Source organism: Cottoperca gobio, chromosome 15 (genome assembly GCF_900634415.1).
Source record: "Cottoperca gobio chromosome 15, fCotGob3.1, whole genome shotgun sequence".
In the NCBI taxonomy this organism is placed as follows: domain Eukaryota; kingdom Metazoa; phylum Chordata; class Actinopteri; order Perciformes; family Bovichtidae; genus Cottoperca; species Cottoperca gobio.
The window spans coordinates 7,080,352-7,101,962 of record NC_041369.1 but is presented as its reverse complement, the minus strand read 5'-3'; the positions used below and the strand labels follow the sequence as shown (position 1 = coordinate 7,101,962).

General features: G+C 38.6%; 3 protein-coding genes across 4 annotated transcripts in view; 2 read left to right on the top strand and 1 right to left on the bottom strand.

Annotated features, from left to right (window-relative positions):
• Positions 1–842: 842 nt before the first annotated feature.
• On the top strand, positions 843–13,290 carry tm9sf3 (transmembrane 9 superfamily member 3). The gene is made up of 15 exons (XM_029449411.1): positions 843–1,078; positions 2,041–2,236; positions 2,385–2,507; positions 4,757–4,917; positions 5,070–5,147; positions 5,671–5,802; positions 6,049–6,215; positions 6,662–6,756; positions 6,885–7,015; positions 7,890–8,029; positions 9,507–9,575; positions 9,663–9,809; positions 10,150–10,233; positions 10,350–10,426; positions 11,664–13,290. Exons 1-15 carry the CDS (start codon positions 986–988, stop codon positions 11,729–11,731), a joined length of 1,761 nt encoding a protein of 586 aa, XP_029305271.1. The 5' UTR covers positions 843–985; the 3' UTR covers positions 11,732–13,290.
• Positions 13,291–13,500: 210 nt separating this feature from the next.
• On the bottom strand, positions 13,501–19,099 carry prdx3 (peroxiredoxin 3). Of its 2 annotated transcripts, none has more exons than XM_029449413.1 (8): positions 18,964–19,099; positions 18,781–18,888; positions 16,921–17,032; positions 15,605–15,746; positions 15,352–15,487; positions 15,106–15,209; positions 13,816–13,981; positions 13,501–13,651 (listed from the first exon to the last, which is right to left on the bottom strand). In XM_029449413.1, the coding sequence occupies exons 2-8, from the start codon at positions 18,814–18,816 to the stop codon at positions 13,601–13,603; spliced, it is 747 nt and encodes a 248-aa protein (XP_029305273.1). In that variant the 5' UTR covers positions 18,817–18,888; positions 18,964–19,099; the 3' UTR covers positions 13,501–13,600. The 2 variants fall into 2 exon arrangements, with proteins under 2 accessions (XP_029305273.1, XP_029305274.1); XM_029449414.1 differs by having other exon boundaries at positions 18,781–18,885; positions 18,964–18,982.
• Positions 19,100–19,651: 552 nt separating this feature from the next.
• sfxn4 (sideroflexin 4) overlaps positions 19,652–21,611 on the top strand; it is a 3,227-nt gene continuing 1,267 nt past the window's right edge. The window contains exons 1-10 of the mRNA XM_029449962.1: positions 19,652–19,805; positions 19,948–20,013; positions 20,099–20,158; positions 20,250–20,276; positions 20,499–20,553; positions 20,760–20,785; positions 20,859–20,912; positions 21,015–21,077; positions 21,200–21,268; positions 21,368–21,458. Coding sequence (XP_029305822.1) covers positions 19,767–19,805; positions 19,948–20,013; positions 20,099–20,158; positions 20,250–20,276; positions 20,499–20,553; positions 20,760–20,785; positions 20,859–20,912; positions 21,015–21,077; positions 21,200–21,268; positions 21,368–21,458 — 550 coding nt within the window. The 5' untranslated portion in view covers positions 19,652–19,766. The remainder of the gene's footprint in view (positions 19,806–19,947; positions 20,014–20,098; positions 20,159–20,249; positions 20,277–20,498; positions 20,554–20,759; positions 20,786–20,858; positions 20,913–21,014; positions 21,078–21,199; positions 21,269–21,367; positions 21,459–21,611) is intronic.

The following is a 21,611-nucleotide window of genomic DNA, read 5'->3' as shown; positions in this document are numbered from 1 at the left end:
GAATATTTTGAATGCATGACTTTTACTTGTAACAAAGTATTTTGTCCAAGCTTTACTGATGTCAAATAGATTTATTTTTCTTTGATAAATGATGATGTTATAATCATTTTGAAGTCAGTTATATATCACATTTTTGTAGATGTTAAATGACATTTCAAAACTCGAGAGTGTGTAAATAGTCAAGGAAGCTGGTCTCCTTTTGAAGACACGGTCTGAACACTATTGTGCTTCATTTGTAGAATGATATATTGAAAGGTGCCTTTGAATTGAATTGCAGTACCTTTGAACTACTGCTGTAGATGGAACATTGTTTTAATATATTGCTCTTTTTATTATACTACTTTGGTGGTGTGGTTGTGATAAGATAAGTACAACCAATTAATGACTTACAAAGTAAAGAAGTCAAAGGTTTCTATGGTATATATTTACATTATGTTCTCAATAATCGATCTATTAATTGGAAGATCTTAACCTGTGGTATTAAGTTATCCACACTATCCTCAGAGTTGCATGGACATATCATCCCAACAGATATCAAATTAATGGTTGAGGTTATTGTGAATGCTTTAAACTGCACATGTCAATACATTAAAACTGAAATATTGCTCATTCAACTTCAGGCCTCATCAGAATATACCTGTGAGTTGTGCACGTGGATCATGTTTCGTGCACCAGCTCTATCAAAGGTGAGGTGAAGCTCCAGTTTTGCCAGTCGGATGACGTGGCTGAAGGTTGCGGACGATGCGCCGACAGAGCTTCTTTATTCATCGCTTGATCCATCGCTTTCCGCTGTGACTGGTGGATGGGAGTCATGTGACTCAAGTCAGCCAATCCAATGAGCTTGCGATGTGCGCTCGTGAAGCGCTTACGCCATATGCGTACGAGAGCATCCCTAAAATTGCCTCTGTCATACAACCAGGAAGAAGGTGGGATAGCCCTACAAAGCTAACATCCCCTATCTTTCTGCATACTTTCTCCGAAAATAATGGGGTCTTCCAGGTGGAAGGTGGCAGCGGCAGCCTTTCTCGCTATAGTGGGCTCTTTATTACCTGTCGACGCAGATGAACATGAACACACGGTAAGACGGCGTTTTGAGAGGCCGATTGAAAAGAGGGAGCCTTGAAAATAATGGACGTTTGTGCTCTGTGTAACCTGCTAACTGTAGCTGCGGCGGCTAGCTGAAAACAGAATTACAGACACGACAGAGTGCATGGCTTGGCCTGTTGGGTTATTTATCAACACTTGGTGAACTATTAAACATATAGGCATTGAATTAGTGAGCTAACTTGTCACCACTTATCGGCCTATGTGCTTATAGCTAACGTTTGCTTGCTAGCTTGTTAGCACGTCTTCTACACTGGTCTTCACAAGCTTCCTTGAGCACCGGAGGAAACTGCGCTCAAGTTAGGCTAGCTAGCGTTGGTTAGTTATTCAACTAAATCAAAGCTACGGGCATAACTAACGTGTAAAGCTTTTAGCCTCAAGGCAATCCCGTCCAGCAGGGTTTATCCGAATTGATGACTGCGATGTTTGTTATATCAGCCAACATTAAATTATACCGTTTAACGCCAGGGCCTCTTGTTATTTCTTCGCTTTTATTAGACCCAGACGCCATAATTACAACTGATTAACACATTATTAATGTGTATTACATTGTGTTCTTCACACACTGCAGCTGTCTTAGGTGTGAAAGTTGTTAAGTCAGTGGAAACTGATGTAGCATTGAAGTTAACTTCCTTATCTATAATCAAACACCACTTTTTATAGTGTCCTACTTACGCAGCGTAGTATGTTGCATGGTCTTATGTTTGCATATATTTGAATGCAATAGCTAGATAGTTTACGTGCAAATGTGATGATAACATTACTTTAGACGGGTCCTCTTTTAACCAGTGTCTTAATCAAATGTAGCTGTTTTACTTTATTAGTAATATGGGGTGAACATTTCTTGTAAAATGTCTAATAGCTAGACTATGAAACTAGTAAGACTAGTAGAACTAGTTTAGCATTCCCTATAAGAGTCTTGTTTTTTCTTTGCAGTACATGGATAAGGAGGAGGTAGTTTTATGGATGAACACAGTGGGGCCTTACCACAACCGACAGGAGACATACAAGTACTTCTCTTTGCCGTTCTGCGCGGGCTCCAAGAAGACCATCAGTCATTACCATGAAACACTCGGAGAGGCTCTGCAGGGAGTGGAGCTTGAATTTAGCGGCCTCGACATCAAGTTCAAAGGTAGTATACTGTTGCAACTACTTTCACCTGTTGAGCACATAACTGATGAGAGTATTGCGGTAATAATTTGTCATCTGCATCTGTGGGTCTATTCTGACTACCTTGTCATTTTCTAACAAAAATAATGTGGTATTTATGATCCCTGTAGATGATGTCCTGCAGACAACATACTGTGAAATTGACCTGGACAAAGCCAAACGAGATGCCTTCGTCTATGCCATAAAGAATCACTACTGGTACCAAATGTATATAGACGACCTGCCCATTTGGGGTAAGCGATACATTTATTTTCTTTATTTTAAACTGCCTTCTAGGCTTGACAGACCTCTAAGAAATTGCCAGACACTGAATACATGTGTTATACATGATATTATGTGATTTGGAGTGTTACTGTAGTATTCTTCTAACTCTTGTCTATCTGTTTCTTCCATTCTGTCTCTGTTATGAGTTACTATTTGCTTATTGGCTCATTTTACAAAAGTTTGTAGTGACACTGGCTTCCAGTATATCGGTGTGTTTATCGTGATATTGGACCAGTTAAACCAGTTCCTATTCATGATTGGGACTGTCCACCCATTCATCCTCGGCCAACCTGCTAGTGGTGTAACAATACACTTGTATTGTGTCTGAAATGGCTAACTGAAAGGCTCTCAACTCAGTGCGTGTGGTGACTCTCAACAATTCAGCATGTCTTTTCTCCAGAGTCTGTTGAACAATGCAGTGCTGTGGTTGACTAGCTGCTGTCTTCAGTTACTGTCATCTTGACAGGTAGTTTTTGTTGTTGTTGTTGTTGTATTGCAGAGAGTTGTAGTTGTGATAAGTGCTGCTTTAAGCCACATTTTAAATGCATCAGATAAAACTCTAATTATGAAATCCTGACATATTTTTATAAACTGGAAAGCTCTGCTAAAAATGTATTTATATGAAACCAGCTTGACACACCAAATCAAACATTGCATTTTGTGACTTAATACAAACCTGCAGCTCACAGTATTGGTGTGTGGAAAACAGCTTTTAACTCCAACCGTGACTTGGACATGCACCGTTGTTCTGTGCTAATAAGCATAATAATGAGCCCCTGTCAATACAGACTCTTCTTAATGCTCTAACTCTAACGTGCTATCAGTGCAATTACTTACATACCTGGTTACAGTTTGCACAGTGGTGCCACTCCTAAAGCTGCTCAAACATAAATGTGTAAGCTGATGTCATTGGCAGTGGGTGGGACATTTACTTCGACAATGTTCCATGTTGTAAATTACATATGCATGCCTTACTCACAATAAATAAATATAGACTTTAACCTCATGTCCGGGTTGTCAGCGTGGTAACTTAACCAGTGTGTTCATCATGTCTGTGACAATGATGTTTGAGTTATTCGCAGAAAGCCTGAAGCAGCAGCGTCTGTAGTTAATCACTTTCTAACCACAGCACACTTGCAGCACCATTTACAGTATATTAATTCAGAGTCAGCTCACCTGCTTAAGGTTGTTAAACTAGACCAAAAACCTTGCCTGCCAAGATTAATTTGTGATCCAGAATAATGTGCATTTGTCACAGAAGTGTATACAACCATACTTGTTTATTGCTACAATCAGTAGCAATGCGATGCTTACTAATAGGCAGGATTATCCTGGCCAAAATAATTGTGATTCACAATATTATCTTGAGTAATCATCAACATATGCTTAAAACTCTTAAAATGTTGCTTGAACATACTAGAAACACTTTACCTTACATTTAGTTAAGAAACAAATATTTGTATTGCATCACAGATGGGACGGGTCTTGTTCTTTTAATGAAAATCTTAAATGAGGTTATCATGAATCGTAGGGTCCCTCTATATAAGTACATAAATAAAAATAGCCACATTGTGTGAGTTTGTTCATGTACATGAAAATTCCTCCTTTTTTTTTTTTTTAATATCAGGCTCTATTTTTCACTTCTCTACCATGATGGATAAGACTCCTTTTTCAGGTCTCTCATGTGAGGACGTTCCCGACTATCCCAATAATGGGAATTCACCACAATTAGTGTTTTTTTTATTGCTATCTGCGATAAAATCCTGTATCGTCCCATACCGACTCACTAAAGAGCCAAAAGTATATTTAGAGCTTTTTGGAAAACTTTCTCAGTGAACTTTTTTTTATACTGACCTCACATCTGCTACAGTATGTGTCGCCACAAGGGATTGACATTGAATTTCTATACCCAAGTACCCATGCAGTAGAGAAACAGGAGGATAAATATGCTGTCATACACTGTTTTTTTTTTTAAAGACTCAACGGGCAGCCAGTTGGGAGTTGATTCAGAGTGATTGTTTTGTATCAAACTGATTTACTCAGAGATTGTTTATGGTGGCCAGCAGGGACAAACTTAGTCTCAAGCCTAAATATAACAGATGATGCTGTTAAATGTTAATGAGCCGTGTAGCGAGTGACCGGCTTCATTTGGCCTGTCCATTTGACCACTTCTGTTAGGACCAGATCTCTAATTCAATGCATGTCAATTCTTTTATAGGCATTGTTGGTGAGGCAGATGAAAACGGAGAAGATCATTATCTGTGGACGTACAAGAAGCTGGAGATCGGCTTCAATGGCAACAGAATTGTTGATGTAAATCTGACCAGTGAAGGCAAAGTCAGGCTTGTGCCAAACACAAGAATCCCAATGTCTTACTCTGTGAGTACTGAATGATCCACTCGGTGGTCCTTTCTATATGCTAATACTACATTTCATGTCCGTAGGGTGTGTCTTGTTATCTCATGGGGCTCGGGTCATGTTCACATGTTAATGTTTAGTCAACATATGAATGTAAAACTTTCCTATCGCAGGTGAAGTGGAAGAAGTCGGATGTGAAGTTTGAAGACAGATTCGACAAGTACCTCGATCCATCCTTCTTTCAGCACAGGGTGAGTCGAATATTATACGTTTTGCTTCATCATGCCAGCCAAGATCGCCAGTGGCTTGTTGTAACCGCACACTTGCGTGTGCCCTTTCAGAAGGTTCGAGTTGAGCCCCATTCCATCGTAAGTGCGGTGTAATCTACCAGTCTGGTAACGTTTGGCTGACTCTTTGACTCAACCTGCTATAGTGGCAGGACTCCAGCTGGGCTCTCTAGAAAAGGAAGTTCAGCTGATTCTGAATTTTGGAATCTACCAGCTACGACAGCAGTTTGTTTCCTGCCCTGACTTGTACTGTGAAGCTCAGACAGCTGAGAGCACGGCTTTTACAAAGCAGTATGTCTGTGATTGAAATATCCTGAGTAAAGCCTACAACAAGTTTTCACTGAAAATGTTTTCATAACACTTGGTAGTTTTGTGTTATTGAGCCTTTTGATATAGGATATATTGTGTTTTGGTTTTAAAAAGCTTTAAAACATTGTTACTCCTTAAAATAACTTTTTTTTATTCATTGTTTTTAAAATATTTTTAGATCCACTGGTTCTCCATCTTCAACTCCTTCATGATGGTCATTTTCTTGGTGGGTCTGGTGTCCATGATTCTGATGAGAACACTAAGAAAGGATTACGCCAGATATAGCAAAGAGGAGGAAATGGATGACATGGTACGTTTTTATTAGCTTAGCAGTTCGTTATTTGTTTAATGTAGAATTGTAATATTAAAATGTTAATTTGTGTCCTCATTACGTTCCTTTAGTTTTACTGAATAGAGGGTTTTGTCTTTGAATTCTTTCAGTTTTTTCCCGACTCTTTATTTTTGTACCTGAGTGCAAGTGACGGACAGTGAGACTTTATGCTCTGCAAGAACCTTTTTTGAAATTCCTTCTGATTTTGTCACTGCTCACCATCAGGACAGAGACCTGGGAGATGAATACGGCTGGAAGCAGGTACACGGTGATGTGTTTCGGCCGTCAAGCCATCCACTGATCTTCTCCTCGCTCATCGGCTCCGGCTGTCAGATATTCTCCGTCTCCCTCATCGTCATCATCGTCGCTATGGTCGAGGATCTGTACACAGAGTGAGTAGCTAGCGGCTAAATCCATTTTGGATAGTTAAATTTATTGAGCTCCGAGTCCAATAATTTATCTCCCTGTCAATTAATATATTGCCTCAGACCACTATTCAATTCATGGAGATAAAAACAAATCTGTAATCCATCAGGAAAAAACCTCATTTTGAGCTCTGATGTTTTATCAAATAAAATAGTTTGAAAACAAACCTAGGTTAGGGTGCTGTTAGTTATTTAAATTTTTTATTAAATCAACTTTCTTTAAGAAATGTAACTCTTCAGTGCAGCAAGCTGCAGTGAAAAGGTTTTATTGAAAAGACAAAATGTAGCTTAAATATGTGATCGGATGGAAACACTCCGAATATGAAATGCTAGCGTCGAGGGGAATAAATCTCAAACACGGAGGGAGTAGTGGACTTCTCAGGGTTCCTCTCATACATCATCTTTCTCTGCAGGAGAGGATCCATGCTGAGCACAGCCATTTTTGTGTACGCTGCCACCTCCCCTGTCAATGGGTACTTTGGCGGAAGCTTATACGCAAAACAAGGAGGTAATAAAAATAAATGTCATTGCATCACATTCTCACTTTTCTCTTTACGGACTATTTGCTTCATTTCCTGTTAAAAGTTATTGTAGATGTCTCACATGATGCTGTTTTGATTTGTCTGAATAACACAGGCAGAAGATGGATTAAGCAAATGTTCATCGGGGCCTTCCTGATCCCAGCCATGGTGTGCGGGACTGCTTTCTTCATCAACTTCATCGCAATCTACTACCACGCCTCCAGAGCCATCCCATTTGGCACCATGGTGGGTTTGACTCGGCAACACCTCCCTAAAAACCAGAGTTTTTATGAAAAACATCCTCCGAGTGAACCGCTTCAGTCTGTGCGGCTGCACTGCGGTGGAAGTGGTTTGATACAGAGTTTATCAGTCGTCTGAAGTAATGACGATAGTGTAGAAAGTATTCAGTCAAGTAGTTTGAACTGCAGGTCACAAGGTGTATGTAGTTGAAAATACGTTTTAATGGTTCAGGCTAGAAAATGCCTCATCTGAAGAGCATTAAAAACAGATCCCATCTTATGAAACACATTCCACACGACACTAGCTCCCCTCACTCGTGGCACTTTCTCAATTCTGTTGAGTTTACTTCTGTATTTAGTGCCAAAGTTTCCAAACTGCACAGTAAAAAAACTAAAACTTGAACACTTCCCAGAGAAACTCCTTAGTTACTTAATTGCAAACAGCTGTTTGTTGGCTCGAAACCACACTCGAGAGTTATGTTACTATCAGCGCAACATAAGATCCGTCAAGAAACCAAACCACCAAACCACGAAGAAGCCAGTTTGCTATTGCATCGTTATTTCAACAGACGTGTGAAAAATGTGGAGCAGTTAGAGATTTTCTGGTCAAATCTGAAGGTCATCTGATAAAACCTACGAGCCTGGATGCATTTTTATTTGAATCCCTCTAATTTAATAAGCGCTCGAGATTTTGGCATTTGTATCTCTAGATCAGGTTATGCTATTATTAAAAGAATCAAGAGCGCCTTTTCAAACTATTTCAACAGTTTATTGAATGTCATTGAGCTAATTGGATTCTTGGGACACAGTTAAAGGACAAATGAGATAATGATGGTGTATCTGAAAACACCCTGGATATTAAACTCGTGCGTTTCCTTCAGGTCGCTGTCTGCTGTATCTGCTTCTTTGTCATTCTGCCGCTTAACCTCGTGGGGACAATTCTGGGGAGGAATCTCTCTGGCCAGCCAAACTTCCCCTGCCGAGTGAACGCCGTGCCGCGACCAATCCCCGAGAAGAAATGGTAAGTGTGGCCCGACACGGGCAGGTTTAGTTTAGTCTCCAGGTACGGTAAATGTTCAGGAATTTGGCTTCCACATTTATTCTGCACATACTGTATAGTAGTAACAGGACAAATAATTATTGTTATTATCAAGTAGCCTTTTCTATGCTAATAATTAATTAATTAATTAATTTAAACCTGTCACAAGTAACCAGAGCCAAATATAATATCTTAAAATTGTTTATTTGATTTTCAATTCACAATTATTTGAAGCAAAGGAAAAAAAGCAAATTGGTGCAACAAAAGCTTGACTGGGATTCTGAATGTGAGTCGGGTGGCTGAGAGGACGACTTGATATGTTGGAGTGGTGTTTCATGCTTTCATTTTTGGAGCAAATCCTTTTTACAAATAGATCTTACGTTGTATGAAGGGTTTGTTTGGTGCATGGAGAGCAAAACGCTGCACAACAGTTCAACCAGACGGACAATGGAAGAAGCAGAAAGAGACAAAGATCCAATAAGAACACAAGGAATCACTATTATGTGCAGACTTGAATAGGTTCGGTGTCAACATGTTGCTTTAGCAAATGTATACTTAAACTTCTCAATAGAAATAGAAGGTTAGTCTTGAGTTATTGGAATATCTGCTGAACATACTATTAACTGACAAATCACAGTTTAAACGTCTTCACTCTAACCACTGAGTAGACTGCAGAGGGCATGAAGAAAGACTGCTTCCCAAAATATTTCAAGCCCAATTGCACCGTTGGGCTTCACTAATGATCGAGAGCCACTTAACACTTTTCAGGACTGGAAAACAAATAAAATATCGAAGGGTATTTAGGGAAGTAAATGGTTTCAAGTATTCTCCCCTGTCATGCAACACTGGGGACATCGACTAAATTGAAGTTTTAATCATTAAATTCTTCTTCTTTTGGAGCCAAAACTATTTCAGATGTAAATAATACATTTGATGTCTGAATGTTTAAATAGCCATTATTAAAGAAAATAAGAAAAGCATCAATATAACTGCTGATTGTAAACTTTTGAATGACAATCTTTGTCAAAATAGTAAGTAATCAGTGTTTTGATTAAGTAATCATCTGGGCACTGCTGTGCAGCATCCGGCATGGCAAACATGGCATGCAGTGCTTTTATCTTTGGAGGTGAAGTGTGATGACTGATCAATACGCAGTGAAGAAGTTGTACTTGGTGCATGAAATGAATCCTAAGTGTTGTAGGGCCGTTGTTTAAGTGTTAGACCACCAGAAAATGGCTTTGCTGTCTACACAGACTCTTTGGGCAATGAAAAATATCGAAGCAATAAACTGAGTGCATTAACATTTACAACCTTCTGCCAAGCTGTGTGGGCAGCTGCCAACAGGAAATGGTAGATGTGACTTTAGGCCACTGTCAGACTTTGCTTGGATTTTCCAATCTGTCTCCCTTTTCCTTCTCATAACACAATAAATCATAAATCCTTTAACCTTGTGTGTCAGGTTCATGGAGCCGGCTGTCATCGTCTGCCTTGGAGGAATCCTTCCATTCGGGTCCATCTTTATTGAAATGTAAGTCCGTGCTGTTACTCAGACGGGTTTCTGGATGTTGTGAGGTCTTTGCAGCAGGTGACATGTTTCCTGTCCTCGGTTCTTCAGGTACTTCATCTTCACGTCCTTTTGGGCCTACAAAATCTACTATGTGTACGGCTTCATGATGCTTGTCCTGGTTATCCTGTGCATCGTGACCGTGTGCGTCACCATCGTGTGTACGTACTTCCTGCTCAACGCTGAGGACTACAGATGGTGAGTGTGGTCGGGTTTTTGCACCAGTCTTGACTTGTACCGCAAATGTATAGTAGGTAGCTACTATATTACCTCTATATATCTATCTATATATCTATAGAGATATCTATATCTATATCTAGATATAGATATCTATACATATATAGATTTCTAGATATCTAGATATAGATATAGATATATAGATATCTATATCTAGATATAGATATCTATACATATATAGATTTCTAGATATATAGATATAGATATAGATATAGATATAGATATCTAGATATAGAATTGATGACTGAAAAAGCGACCTCTGCTCCTGGCTAAGTCTCTAACTTACTTTGGTCTTTTCTAGGCAATGGACAAGCTTCCTCTCCGCTGCATCCACTGCTGTTTATGTTTACATGTACTCCTTTTACTACTACTTCTTCAAAACTAAGTAAGTTTTAGACTTTATTAACCATAAGTCCCATAATGGGAGAAAAACATTTTAAAATTCAAAAGAATGAAAAAAGAAAATGCATTTCTTAAATGTTTTCTCCTGTTGTATTTCAGGATGTACGGGCTGTTCCAGACATCCTTCTACTTTGGCTACATGGCTGTGTTCAGCACCTCTCTAGGAATCATGTGTGGTGAGTCCCACGACTAGTTCTAGTACTGCAGGACCGTCCAGAGAGGAAGAGCTTCAAGACTAAAATAATATTCACAGAATTCCATTTAGTCAAAAACACATAATTGCAAAGTCTGTTGTGTATCCACAAAGCAAAGACGTTTTGAGTATTCTTCTTCTTCTTCTTTTTAAACCTCTTACTTCTGTGACGTTCGCTCATGCATGTGTTCCAGGTCAGACTCAGATAAACCTCTTAACTGCACAAACTTCTTGTAAATGGTTAGTTTCAACTTGATGAATGCCACTTGTTTGTTTACATAATGATCCCCCAGAATGCTCCCTGGTTAGCTCAGTTTATGGGCAAAAGAATCAGATGGAAACGTAACAAAAGTATCAGTGTTAGTCGTCACAGGAGACCCAGAACAACCACGTGTCATTGGCGCAGCATCGTACTGTGGGGGAGATAAAGAGGGGATGGTTTGACCTGAAGTTGGAAGCTAACAACTGTCCGGCAGCGCAGCGCAGCGCAGCGCAGCGCAGCGCAGCGCAGGATTTAGATGGAAGTTGGTCAAAGGGACAGTCATGGAGATGGATGTGAGAATATTACGCAGCAGGTGGTGTTACACTGTCGGGTGCAATGCAGGATGTTCCCTGGACAGCGATTTTACATAAATACCCAAAGCAGCTGTGTTCTGTTTACAACCGTGTACAGTTCAGGGTGATTGGCAAAATAATTTAAATAAAATCTACATAAAACATTTATTTTTACTTCGCACCTCTTAGTAAATTGGCATAACATGAACAGAATGTTTTTCTTTTTCTGTGACCTATTTAAACTTGATTAAATTCATTCAGATTAAGGTGTTTCTAAATCTTAAATTAAACAACCAGACTGAACATGACTCCTGCAACAGGCCTAAACGCAAATGAATGCCACAAGTTAATTAGGAACTAATGTATACATACAAGTACTTCTTGCTTAAAACCTGATGTCTTTTTAGGGCAACCTGCACATTTGTTTTCCTCAGCAGCTGCAAGCCAGATTCATTCTTCAGCTTGAAGAGTAATAAGCTGGTACTTGCACCTTTAAGAACCTTTAACAGTCTGCAGCAGCTCCTTCAGGGTTTGTTGGATGTCTGACACGTAGGATGTGCTTGTTCATGCTCAAACCGTTATTGGATACTTTCACCAGTAGTCATTGTATCCTTTGAGTGTACCTGCAAGAAGAGACTCACAGAACACGTTTGTTTGTTTCCCAGGTGCCGTTGGATACATGGGAACAAGTGCCTTTGTGAGGAAGATCTACACAAATGTGAAAATTGACTGACGCAGCAACACAGGGATGTAAATGGATTTGCCTACATGTATCCTGAAAGACGGCGGGCACAAGTCATTCTTTATTCCCTTTTTTTTTGTTCTTGCAAAGAGATTGTGAGAATCACTTTGTACAATGTGTTTTTTGTTTTTTTTTCTGAATGAATTTCAACGCCGCAACTGAGAACAAGAGCAAATCTGCGGGAAAGAAATCTCAAACACAAGGTTCTGTTTTTATCAGTTGCTTTCAAACAAAAGTTGGGGCAAATGTTCAAGGCTGACATGGCATCTCTTTTCCAACCCAGTCCCACCTGAGACCAGAGAACATAAATGTTTATCGATGGAATAGTGTAGCTCTCTTCAGTGAAGAGGCCTAAGTGTATTGCAAGCCTTTGTTCTATTGGGTCAGAATATCGGAGAGTTGGGTTTTATGCCCGTGTTCTGACTCGATTTTCTATTTTGTATTCTTGAAGTCACTCGAAATATCGTTAACACACAGTACAGTCGTTTGTTCCGATTTACTTCCATTGCAAAAAAAGATGATATAAAAACTTGAGAATCATTCGCCCATTTTGACTATTCTTAATTCCGTTACAGTAGCAATCCATCCAGTTGAGGGAGATTTTAGTCCTGCTGTAGTTTACTGTGCAGACGAGAACAGAGGGACTGATCAGCGGTTGAGGTACAGTTAGAACTGATTTTTAATTGGATGTTTGATGTGATCCCATTTCCCCGTTTACTCTGGGTTTTCTTAATGTTTGGGTTTGAATGAAGTCTACTTGTAAAGATAATATATGGATGGGTGGGAGTGTATATAACCTTAATAATGTACCTTTAGATGTAGATCCCAAATGTATTTTCGTTGTACAGATTTACTACAGGGTTCTTTTCTTTTCTTTTTTTAATGAATCATTCAGTTAAAAGCAAAAGTTTATTCTTTCCTTTGGTTGGTGCTTGGGATGGGGCTGGTGGCGCTGTTGCATCTTGCCTGAAATTGCATGAAGTTTTCACCAAACCATCTGCTCATCAAATTCCACTTCAGTCAGCGCCGTCTAGATTTATTTGTTTTCCCCTCTCTGTTCGTGAGCTTCTGTCTCAATGTAAAATGTACATTTTGATGGCCTGCTTATGGACACTTTATTTTTGATTTCGTATTTTATTTAAAGCTTTAAAATGCTCTACATCTTCTGGTAAGTCATTTCCCATTATGTTCTTTCTGTTGCCTAACCCGGAACAATTTGTGAATGTCAGAAGGAATGAGGCGATTGCTTTGTTTCTGCAAACATACTGTACAAAGTGAAGTTTATGTACACTTAAAAACTAGATGTTTTCATAACCACACACAGTGCTGCGGAGTGTTTCAAACGCTTTCTTCCCCTTTGTGTAAATACAGTATGTACCCTACTTGTATGAGAAGTGGCAATGCCTTTTTTTTTTCTTTCTAATTTCCAGTTCTCCCCCACTGAAGTTGATTTTGGCACCTCATGTTGTGTACCAATGTCTGATTAGACATTTTGAACCTGCATATTAACTTGCTGTAAAAAGAGAAAATAAACATGTTTATGTACAGGGGTTATTAAGTGTGGTTTTGACTTTGAGGATAAATATTTTGAACTGAACTATTAAATGTACTGTGTGTATTAGTCACATTGACCATACAGTACTACAGTTAAACGGCTGCTTAATGCAGAGTGTCAAAGTGGATTAAATTCACTTAATCCTTCACAAATAAGTGAATTAAGAGTTTCAGGTCAATCCGGTACATTAATCAAAACAAAGTGCTGCCATGTATAAAGAATATATTTATTGAGTAAAGTAAATACAACTTAAACTGTAAACTAAGTACATTTATTTTTAGGTGTACGAGTTGTAAACTTTGTCTTTAGTTGACTTTATTGAAGTACTCCTTGGATCCCTCTGGGGTTGGTTTGATCTGAAAAGTAAACAAACACAGAATTAGCTTTAAAAACGAGTTTCCACTGATGCACAACAGGACAACAAACAAAGGCGTTGGCAACATTAAGTCTGCAACAGAAATAAGCAGGAACACTTGAGTGGGTTGATGGTGTTTGAGCATCAGAGGTTGAAAGAACTCACCGTTGAGGACTCGGGAGTCCAGCTGGCCGGACACACTTCACCGTGGGTCTCCACGAACTGGAACGCCTTCACCAAGCGAAGCGTCTCTTGTACACAACGGCCCACGGGAAGGTCGTTCACGCTCATGTGTCTCACCACACCGTTGGGATCAATGAGAAACAGGCCCCTGAAGGACAATGACATGTTTTTTATTATCAAGCATCTTTCTAATCAACAGTTGGGAAACAATGTAGTGAAGACTAAATCAGTACGTAGGTAGAGAAGGTATCTGTTATTCAGTGTTGGGAGTATTGACACTAGACGTTTAACTGCATTCATATTTGTACAGTGATTCAAGAAGTTAAATTACTTTTGTCTTATTTACATTGTCAATTTGACCTTTTTTATTTAGATTTAGTTAACCAGTCTCCTTAGTGTAGCTTTTAACTTCCCCAACACTGATCATTCAGTAGACATAGACAGTTTGACTCTTTAATGTTTCCGTATTGACTGAGTATATGATTATTACACTTTGTAACATAGTGAACATCTGGATTGGACAACAAGAATCAGAAAGAGTTAATTGCCAAGTAGGTTTTCACTGACAAGGAATCTGCTTGGTGCATACAATAATATTAAGACCGAGCCGGCAAATTACAATTTAATAAAAGCCTGTGGGCTTTCAACAAAATCCAACGGACCTGCCACAACATTATGATACAATACAAAACGTTTTTTTTTATACAGCAGTGGCATAAAAGTGATGGTAGCCACATGACTAGTAATAGCAGCAGTAACGGTGTTTTTCTCATCACACCTGTAAATAGTGTTGGGGATTCATTTTAATAGGACTGAATGTCATTTTTTACATTTCGATTGAGGTTTTCGAATGAAGCTTTGAACGTCTGTCTTTATATTTTATGATGTCATCACACAAATTTAAAATCCTCTAACAAAATCTTGAATTTAAATAAAGTGATTCATTGGATTAAATGATAATCTATGATTTTAAGGATTAACGCCTACAAATATGGATTGAAGCAGAATATCTTTGGGAGATAAAAACGTGAATTTTGGAAACGATTACATTTATCTTATTCAATAAATATTGACGTTTGGATGACAAGTCAGAAACAATCCCACACAGCCACCACTGGAAACTCAGTCTACAGTGCAACACTAATAATATTAGTGTGGCCTGTAACAGTGCAGAAACACAGGGTCTAAACAAATAGACTGTCAAAATATGTCAAATAGTGACTTTCAGTGTCCTGTCATGGCAGCTTTGTATGGATCTCAAGATGAACGTACCTCAGTGCAATGCCGGGCCCATCCAGCAGCACCCCGTAGTCTCTAGAGATCTGCTTGTTGAGGTCAGACAGTAGGGGGATGTGGATGTGACCTAAGCCTCCAGTCTGACAAAACACATTGAAACAATACCTGTTAGATTAACACTGACAACTACTGCTGCTCTTACTCCTAATAATAATGAATACCACACAACAGACATGCAGTCAGATGAACGGTCACTGAATAACCATGAATGAGGGCGAGTACCTTGCGTGGCGTGTTGATCCATGCCAGGTGGGTGAAGTGAGAGTCCACAGACACGCCCACCACCTCACAGTTAATGTCGTGGAACTCGCTGGCCTTATCGCTGAATGAGATGATCTCTGTGGGACACACAAAGGTGCTGACAGAGAGAAATAAAAGGCTCCGTGAGTAAAACCCAAACACAGTCTGTACATCTGCAGAGATGCTTTATGATTACTCAATGTGCGTTGTCTTCATGCATGTCACCAAGACTCACAAATCCAGAGGGTAGAAGAAGAGGACCAGGTATTTGCCCTTGAAATCAGCGAGGCTCATCTCCTTGAACTCCCCATTGCTGACAGCTGTGGCCTTAAAATCAGGAGCCGGCTGAGTGACAGCAGGGGTCCATCTGGAAGTGCCTGATATACAAAAAAGACAAACACAGTTTATTCAGTCAAACTATTCGCTTAGTAAAACCAAGGTAACTTATAGTGCGGAGAAATCACACTGAAAACTCAAGACATGTACAATCTCACGTTAAAGTGAAGATAACATGGAGCATGCCCGTTTGTGCAACTGGAAACAACAACTTGAGCGTGTACACTAACCACACCAAGCGAGAATATCAACTGCAGGACACCATCAGTGGGATTGTATTACGATCATATAAACTGCTAATACCAGTTTATAAAGAGTTTGTTTTTCTCATCAGTTCATTGACCTTAAAAAGGAACAATGTGTAATTCTGAGCCAAGAAATAGTTATAATCATCAAAACCATCAGTTATTAAAAAAGCCAACTCGAGTATGTTAACCTGTTTATATTTTAGGTGTCGTAGTTTGCCATATTTATTGTTTTCTAAGTTTTAGTATTATAGTGTATTCTCTCCAGCTATATATATATATATATATATATATATATATATATATATATATATATATATATATATATATATATATATATATATATACATACATACATACACACACACTATATATTATATATAATATATATATATATTATATCTCTCTCTCTTCCAGTGTTGATATATTTACTGTGCATTTTATAGTCAGTTCATTGGACCAGACGCTGAAAGTCTGAGTCTAACTATCTCTGCTGTTTTATAATCTTCACGTGGAACTTAGATATCTGTGTGTTTACTGCGGCACTGGAGGCTGTACGCTCCGTGTAACGTTACGCTTTGAGTTTGTATGTTGGCTTGGATACGGCCGGCGTATACCCCAACAGCGGGCTAACGAAAAACAATTACATAGCTATACTATATAGCTCAGTTATAATCTATTAAATATATATATACATATTATTCTGATTATACAGACTCTGCTGAGGAAAACTGTTTTGAGAAAACCATCTAGATCTGCTGATTATTTTCTTAATCAATGAATCGCTTTGTCTTTAAAAAAGTCAGACAATAATGAAAAAAGCCCGTCACAACCTCCCAGAGCCCAAGTTGATGTCTCCAAATTGCTTGTTTTGTCCAAAACGCCAAAAGATATTCAGTTTCCGTTTTGAATTATTAAAATGGCTGCAGATCAAAAGATTAATCGTTCATGCTGTATATTCTGTACTTACTGGTGGAGAAACAGGCTCTGTGGAGCGACGGGGCGCTGAGGATCCTCGCAGCTCCGGATGCTCCATGTTGACAGACTGCTGTGACTTTCAACCCTCCTGCTGCAGCTTGTGCCTTTAACAAAGTAATACATTCAGAATGGATCATCCAGAAATACACTGACACGATTGTGGTTAACGACACTTATGTTTAAAGTTTTGTGTCCTTAACATTAAAAATATAATGTAATAAAACTGTTGAATTTGTCCTCCAAGAAAGGAAAAGTTGTCCTTTATTATTTTTCGGATCTTTCTTTTTGCTGCTACCACTTCACAGTCGAGTGAGCAAAGGTCTCAATTTACATGAATGAATGTGAGCTTGTTAAACGAGCTGCAGCTGAAGCGTTGGATGATGCAATAGATTATCAGGTTAGCCATGTCCTGTGCCAGAAAGTTAATTGAATGCTAAAACCTCATTCAACCGCTGCAGCATTATTAGTGAGACTGAGGTTTCAAAATCCTTCTTTACATATAGCATATTTGTTGTTATTTGATTTTCAAAAAAGGTGTGCATTGTTATCATTATTGTTCTAAAGCATAGACCTAAACGTTATATATGCGCAACATTTCAGTGTTTTAAAGCAACTTTTCGTATAACATAAGTTTGGAATAATTCATTTTGAATTAAGAGTCATGGTATACTCTTAATGCCGTGTCATTATCATCATAGTGCAGTTTTTTTTTTTATCTGCAGTTTTGTCACGTCACCTTCACGCAAGAAAAGTTGTATCTTATATAATTCAAACATGTTATAGAAAATGTTAATTTGAGATATCATTAGGATAATTCCACAATATAGTCACAGCAGCTGCGCTGCTCTTTATGGGTTTAAAGTCAGGCCTGGAGCACAGCCCAGTGACCCCACCCCAGTGACCCCACCCCGAACAGTGACGTCACAGCAGGTCTTTCCCCATCAGCTGCCGAGGGCAGAATACCTGCTGTGACACAAATTGCTGTTACTTACAAGAGTAAAGACAAGCACGTTAAAAATAAGTCTGCAGGTTTGATGTGGATTTCATGTTATAGAATTAAAAAACTATAAGTGTCTGTTGATGATAGTTAAGTAGTGTGTGGGCACACACACTTTCTACAATTAAATTAATGAGGATTTCCTTTCATTTATTTGTATTTTAAAGTTAAATTCAACAATGTTGTCTTTTGTCAACATTGCTCATGGCCTATAGCCCCGTCGCTGTATAATCTTCAACTGTTGATGTAAACAGAGGACAACTGTAACATTCAAACAACCTAAAGAAGGTACACACTGTTCTGTGTTTAAGTGTTATACTTTTACACTGCTGTTGTGTTTACCTCCCCCTGCAGTTTCCTTACAACAAAAAGATTTGTCTAGTAAAGGATGCTGCACACATAGCATGAAGATCTTTTTCACTGTACACATTTTAACATGTTATGGCAGAAAAGGCGCAGGTATGATATGAATCAATGATATGAATGATGGCTGCATTGAGCTGTGGCAGTTCCAGAATATTGTTTGAGTTCAAACATTTTACTGTTACTATGATAAAAGTTGTTTTGTTACAAGTCTAGAAGAAACCCCTTACTTACTTTGCTAAATAGCTGAAAGAATATTTACGGAGTATTTCTTGTGAACCATATTGGTCCAAAACAGCGGCCGCGGACCAGAGGTTTGTCACCAGTATCAATTGGTCCTCGGGTTTATTCAAATGTGCGACACACACGAGGACGCGACGAGCGTCGTTACCTGCTCTCGAACCTACTTCATTACTGGTTAATAAATAACAAACTCAGAAGAAAGACTGTCGATATCAAACGTGTTGTTGTGTTGCATGAAGTTGCACTTACAGAGGTCCTTAGTAGTCTTCCGATAGAGGCTGCCATTTTGGATTATATGTCAGAGGAGAGCGGTTTCAGCAGGTTATTGCGTCATTTCCGCACGTGCAAACCTGTCTTCTGAAAAAGAAACAATAATGTAAAATGATTCACTTATATGATATTCTGCGCCAAAAACAGTGGTGTAAGACTTACGGAATATCCAAAGGTACCTGGACCCGGTCACTGGTACAAACGATGCACTAAAAACTAAAAATAAGATACAAAAAAGAAACTGTCGTGCTGCCTTCAGGTGCTCGTATGCGCCGTAGACATTATGATCCTCAGGTGTTGAGAAAATGTCGTATTTACTCACCTTTATTTATATATCACTTTTCATACAAACATGCTGCACAAAGTGCCTCACATAGAAAAAGAAAACCTGAAATGAACAACAATAAATAACACTTTGCGAGAACAAAAAGTTACAATAATAAAACAATGAAATGTTTTAAAAATAATAAATAGAAAAAACACCAGGTATAAAAATAATGTAAAAAAACAACAACGAGTAAAGTTTAAAATCTAAGGTTATAATATTACTCTAAATTACTGACCTATCGAACTGAAATAGCTGTTTGGGGGGAAAAAACAAGCAATGGAAAAGTAATATGCTGAGAATTATACCTCAAACGTCTCTGAAGTCATATTTAGATGTCTGTTTTTGTCTTTTAAAGCATAAAAAAAGCTATTGTGAAATGTTGCGTTGCATACATTAAGCATCAACTGTTCAATACATTGAACATAACTTAGATATGACAGAAGTGTAACCTCCGATATTTCTGATGTCCCCGAATGCAGCACAACACACCACGCACCCGCCCACAGCTGAACACGTGATTGAAGGCGGAAGTATTTGTATAAAATTTGACCTCAAATACATGCTGGTAAAATGCGTACTGTAGCAGTGTTATTGTAAGTAATTCAATGTATGGGAAGTAAATGTACTCGTTGTTCTAATGGATCCTAATCTGTTGTATTGGAAAAGCCAGGGACAGGTAACTGTGCACACAGTGTTTTAACATGCAGAGCATCGACAGTGATGGGATATATTATATTCAGTCAGTTACAATGAAATTGTGTTTACATATTAGTTCCTCTGATATTTTCTTTGATACGTGTTTCTTTCCTCTTCTTTAGTCGCTATTTAGCCGACTGCAGATCTGGTTTAATCTTCTTGATCCAACTTCCCTGCTTTCCTCTGATGTAAGTAGCAGTCACTACAGTGATCTTATACTGTGAGATGAGTAGAACATATATAACATTTAACTAGTGATACTGCTTCCCTCAGGCTGAAATACAGAAGGCCCACCAAAGTCTTCTTAGAAGTGGAGAGAACCTAAATGAAGAGGTCAGATTATGTTTAAGAATCTTAACTGCACAGTGGTCAGTCAGCTTCATGAACCTGATTTATTGAAATCTGTTTGTGTTTCTTCCTCTAGGATGAAAAAGCACTGATACTCTCACTTGTAAGTCCTGCAAGAAAAACAAAACCTGAAATAACACAGAATTTGTCTCTGAATAAACCAGAATTCCCCACAAACAGAACCTTTTCCTAATTAAGAATGTATTTTGTGTTTGCACCTTTGAATGTGCCCAGATGTGTTATCCTCTGGAGACTGTGGAGTCCAGATGTTGTGATTTGAAGGAGTTTAATGTGCTGCTCTTTAAAGACTGCTCTGTGTTTACAGTCATCTGTCCACGCTGATTCCGGCGCTGTTCTTCCACTATCTTTCCGCCCTGCAGGTAGAGTAAAATCTAGGCTTTTACACATTCTTAATAGAAATTCAAATTAATTTTTGCATTTGTATAATTTAACATCAACAAGTATTAAAACAAACTTTTCTTCTGGAAACTATAATGGCAGTAAACTTTGAAACGTGCACATAGTCTATCATGTATGTTATTAATATGTTATTGTGATACCCTCACTTCTGTCATTTTCTTTCTAGCATTTTTGCCAATCTCCGCACCTCTGGTACGTTGGTCGTCCAGTAAATATACAATTACACTTCTTCTTGATAAGAGTTGTGAAACAAATGTCTTCTCAGGTGGTCGCCAGCTTTTTGCCACACAGCGGTGTCAAACCTGCTCTGTTCTGTCAGGTATGAAGATGTTCATCATATTTATTAAAAGAATACAGTATATGACATGTGGCTATAATAACACAGTGTTCGTTAATGATAAACAAAAATGCATTATTTCAGTTTCTGCTGCAGACTTACATTGCTGGGTTCAACCATGCAAACAGAAATTCTTCATCAGAACAGGTAATATAAATAAATGAATATACTATACTATGACATTTCTATGACATATGTACATATGAATCCTTCAGCCTGCCCTGGCTCTGTTTCTGCTCCTCTTCATCGTCTTTATCTCTCACCACCAGAGTAAGAAGACGTCTTTGAAGCAGCTTCTGTTGATCGCTGGAACAGTTTCCTATGCAACATGTGCAGGGGTGTGTATAACCTGATTGCACCAGTGGTAACTGTCATGTTGATTGTAAGTAAAGTAAACTTTAAAGCAGTTTTTAAATTTCCTGTATCTTTTGTTTCAGGCCCTTCCTCAAATTTTAATTAATCGCCTTGGTGTAAGAAGTGCACCGATCCAGACTTTCTTGAGGTCGATAGTACCAATTCCACTCTCAGGTAAGTTTGTATCTGTGGAACCTAAATACTGTAGCATGTCAGGTGGTACATACACAGGTCCATTATACATTCACCCCAAGATAGACACAAAGTGCTGCAGAATTATTTCCTTTTCTCTTTTGATTTAATTTGGAAGTCAGCTTGTGTCGATCC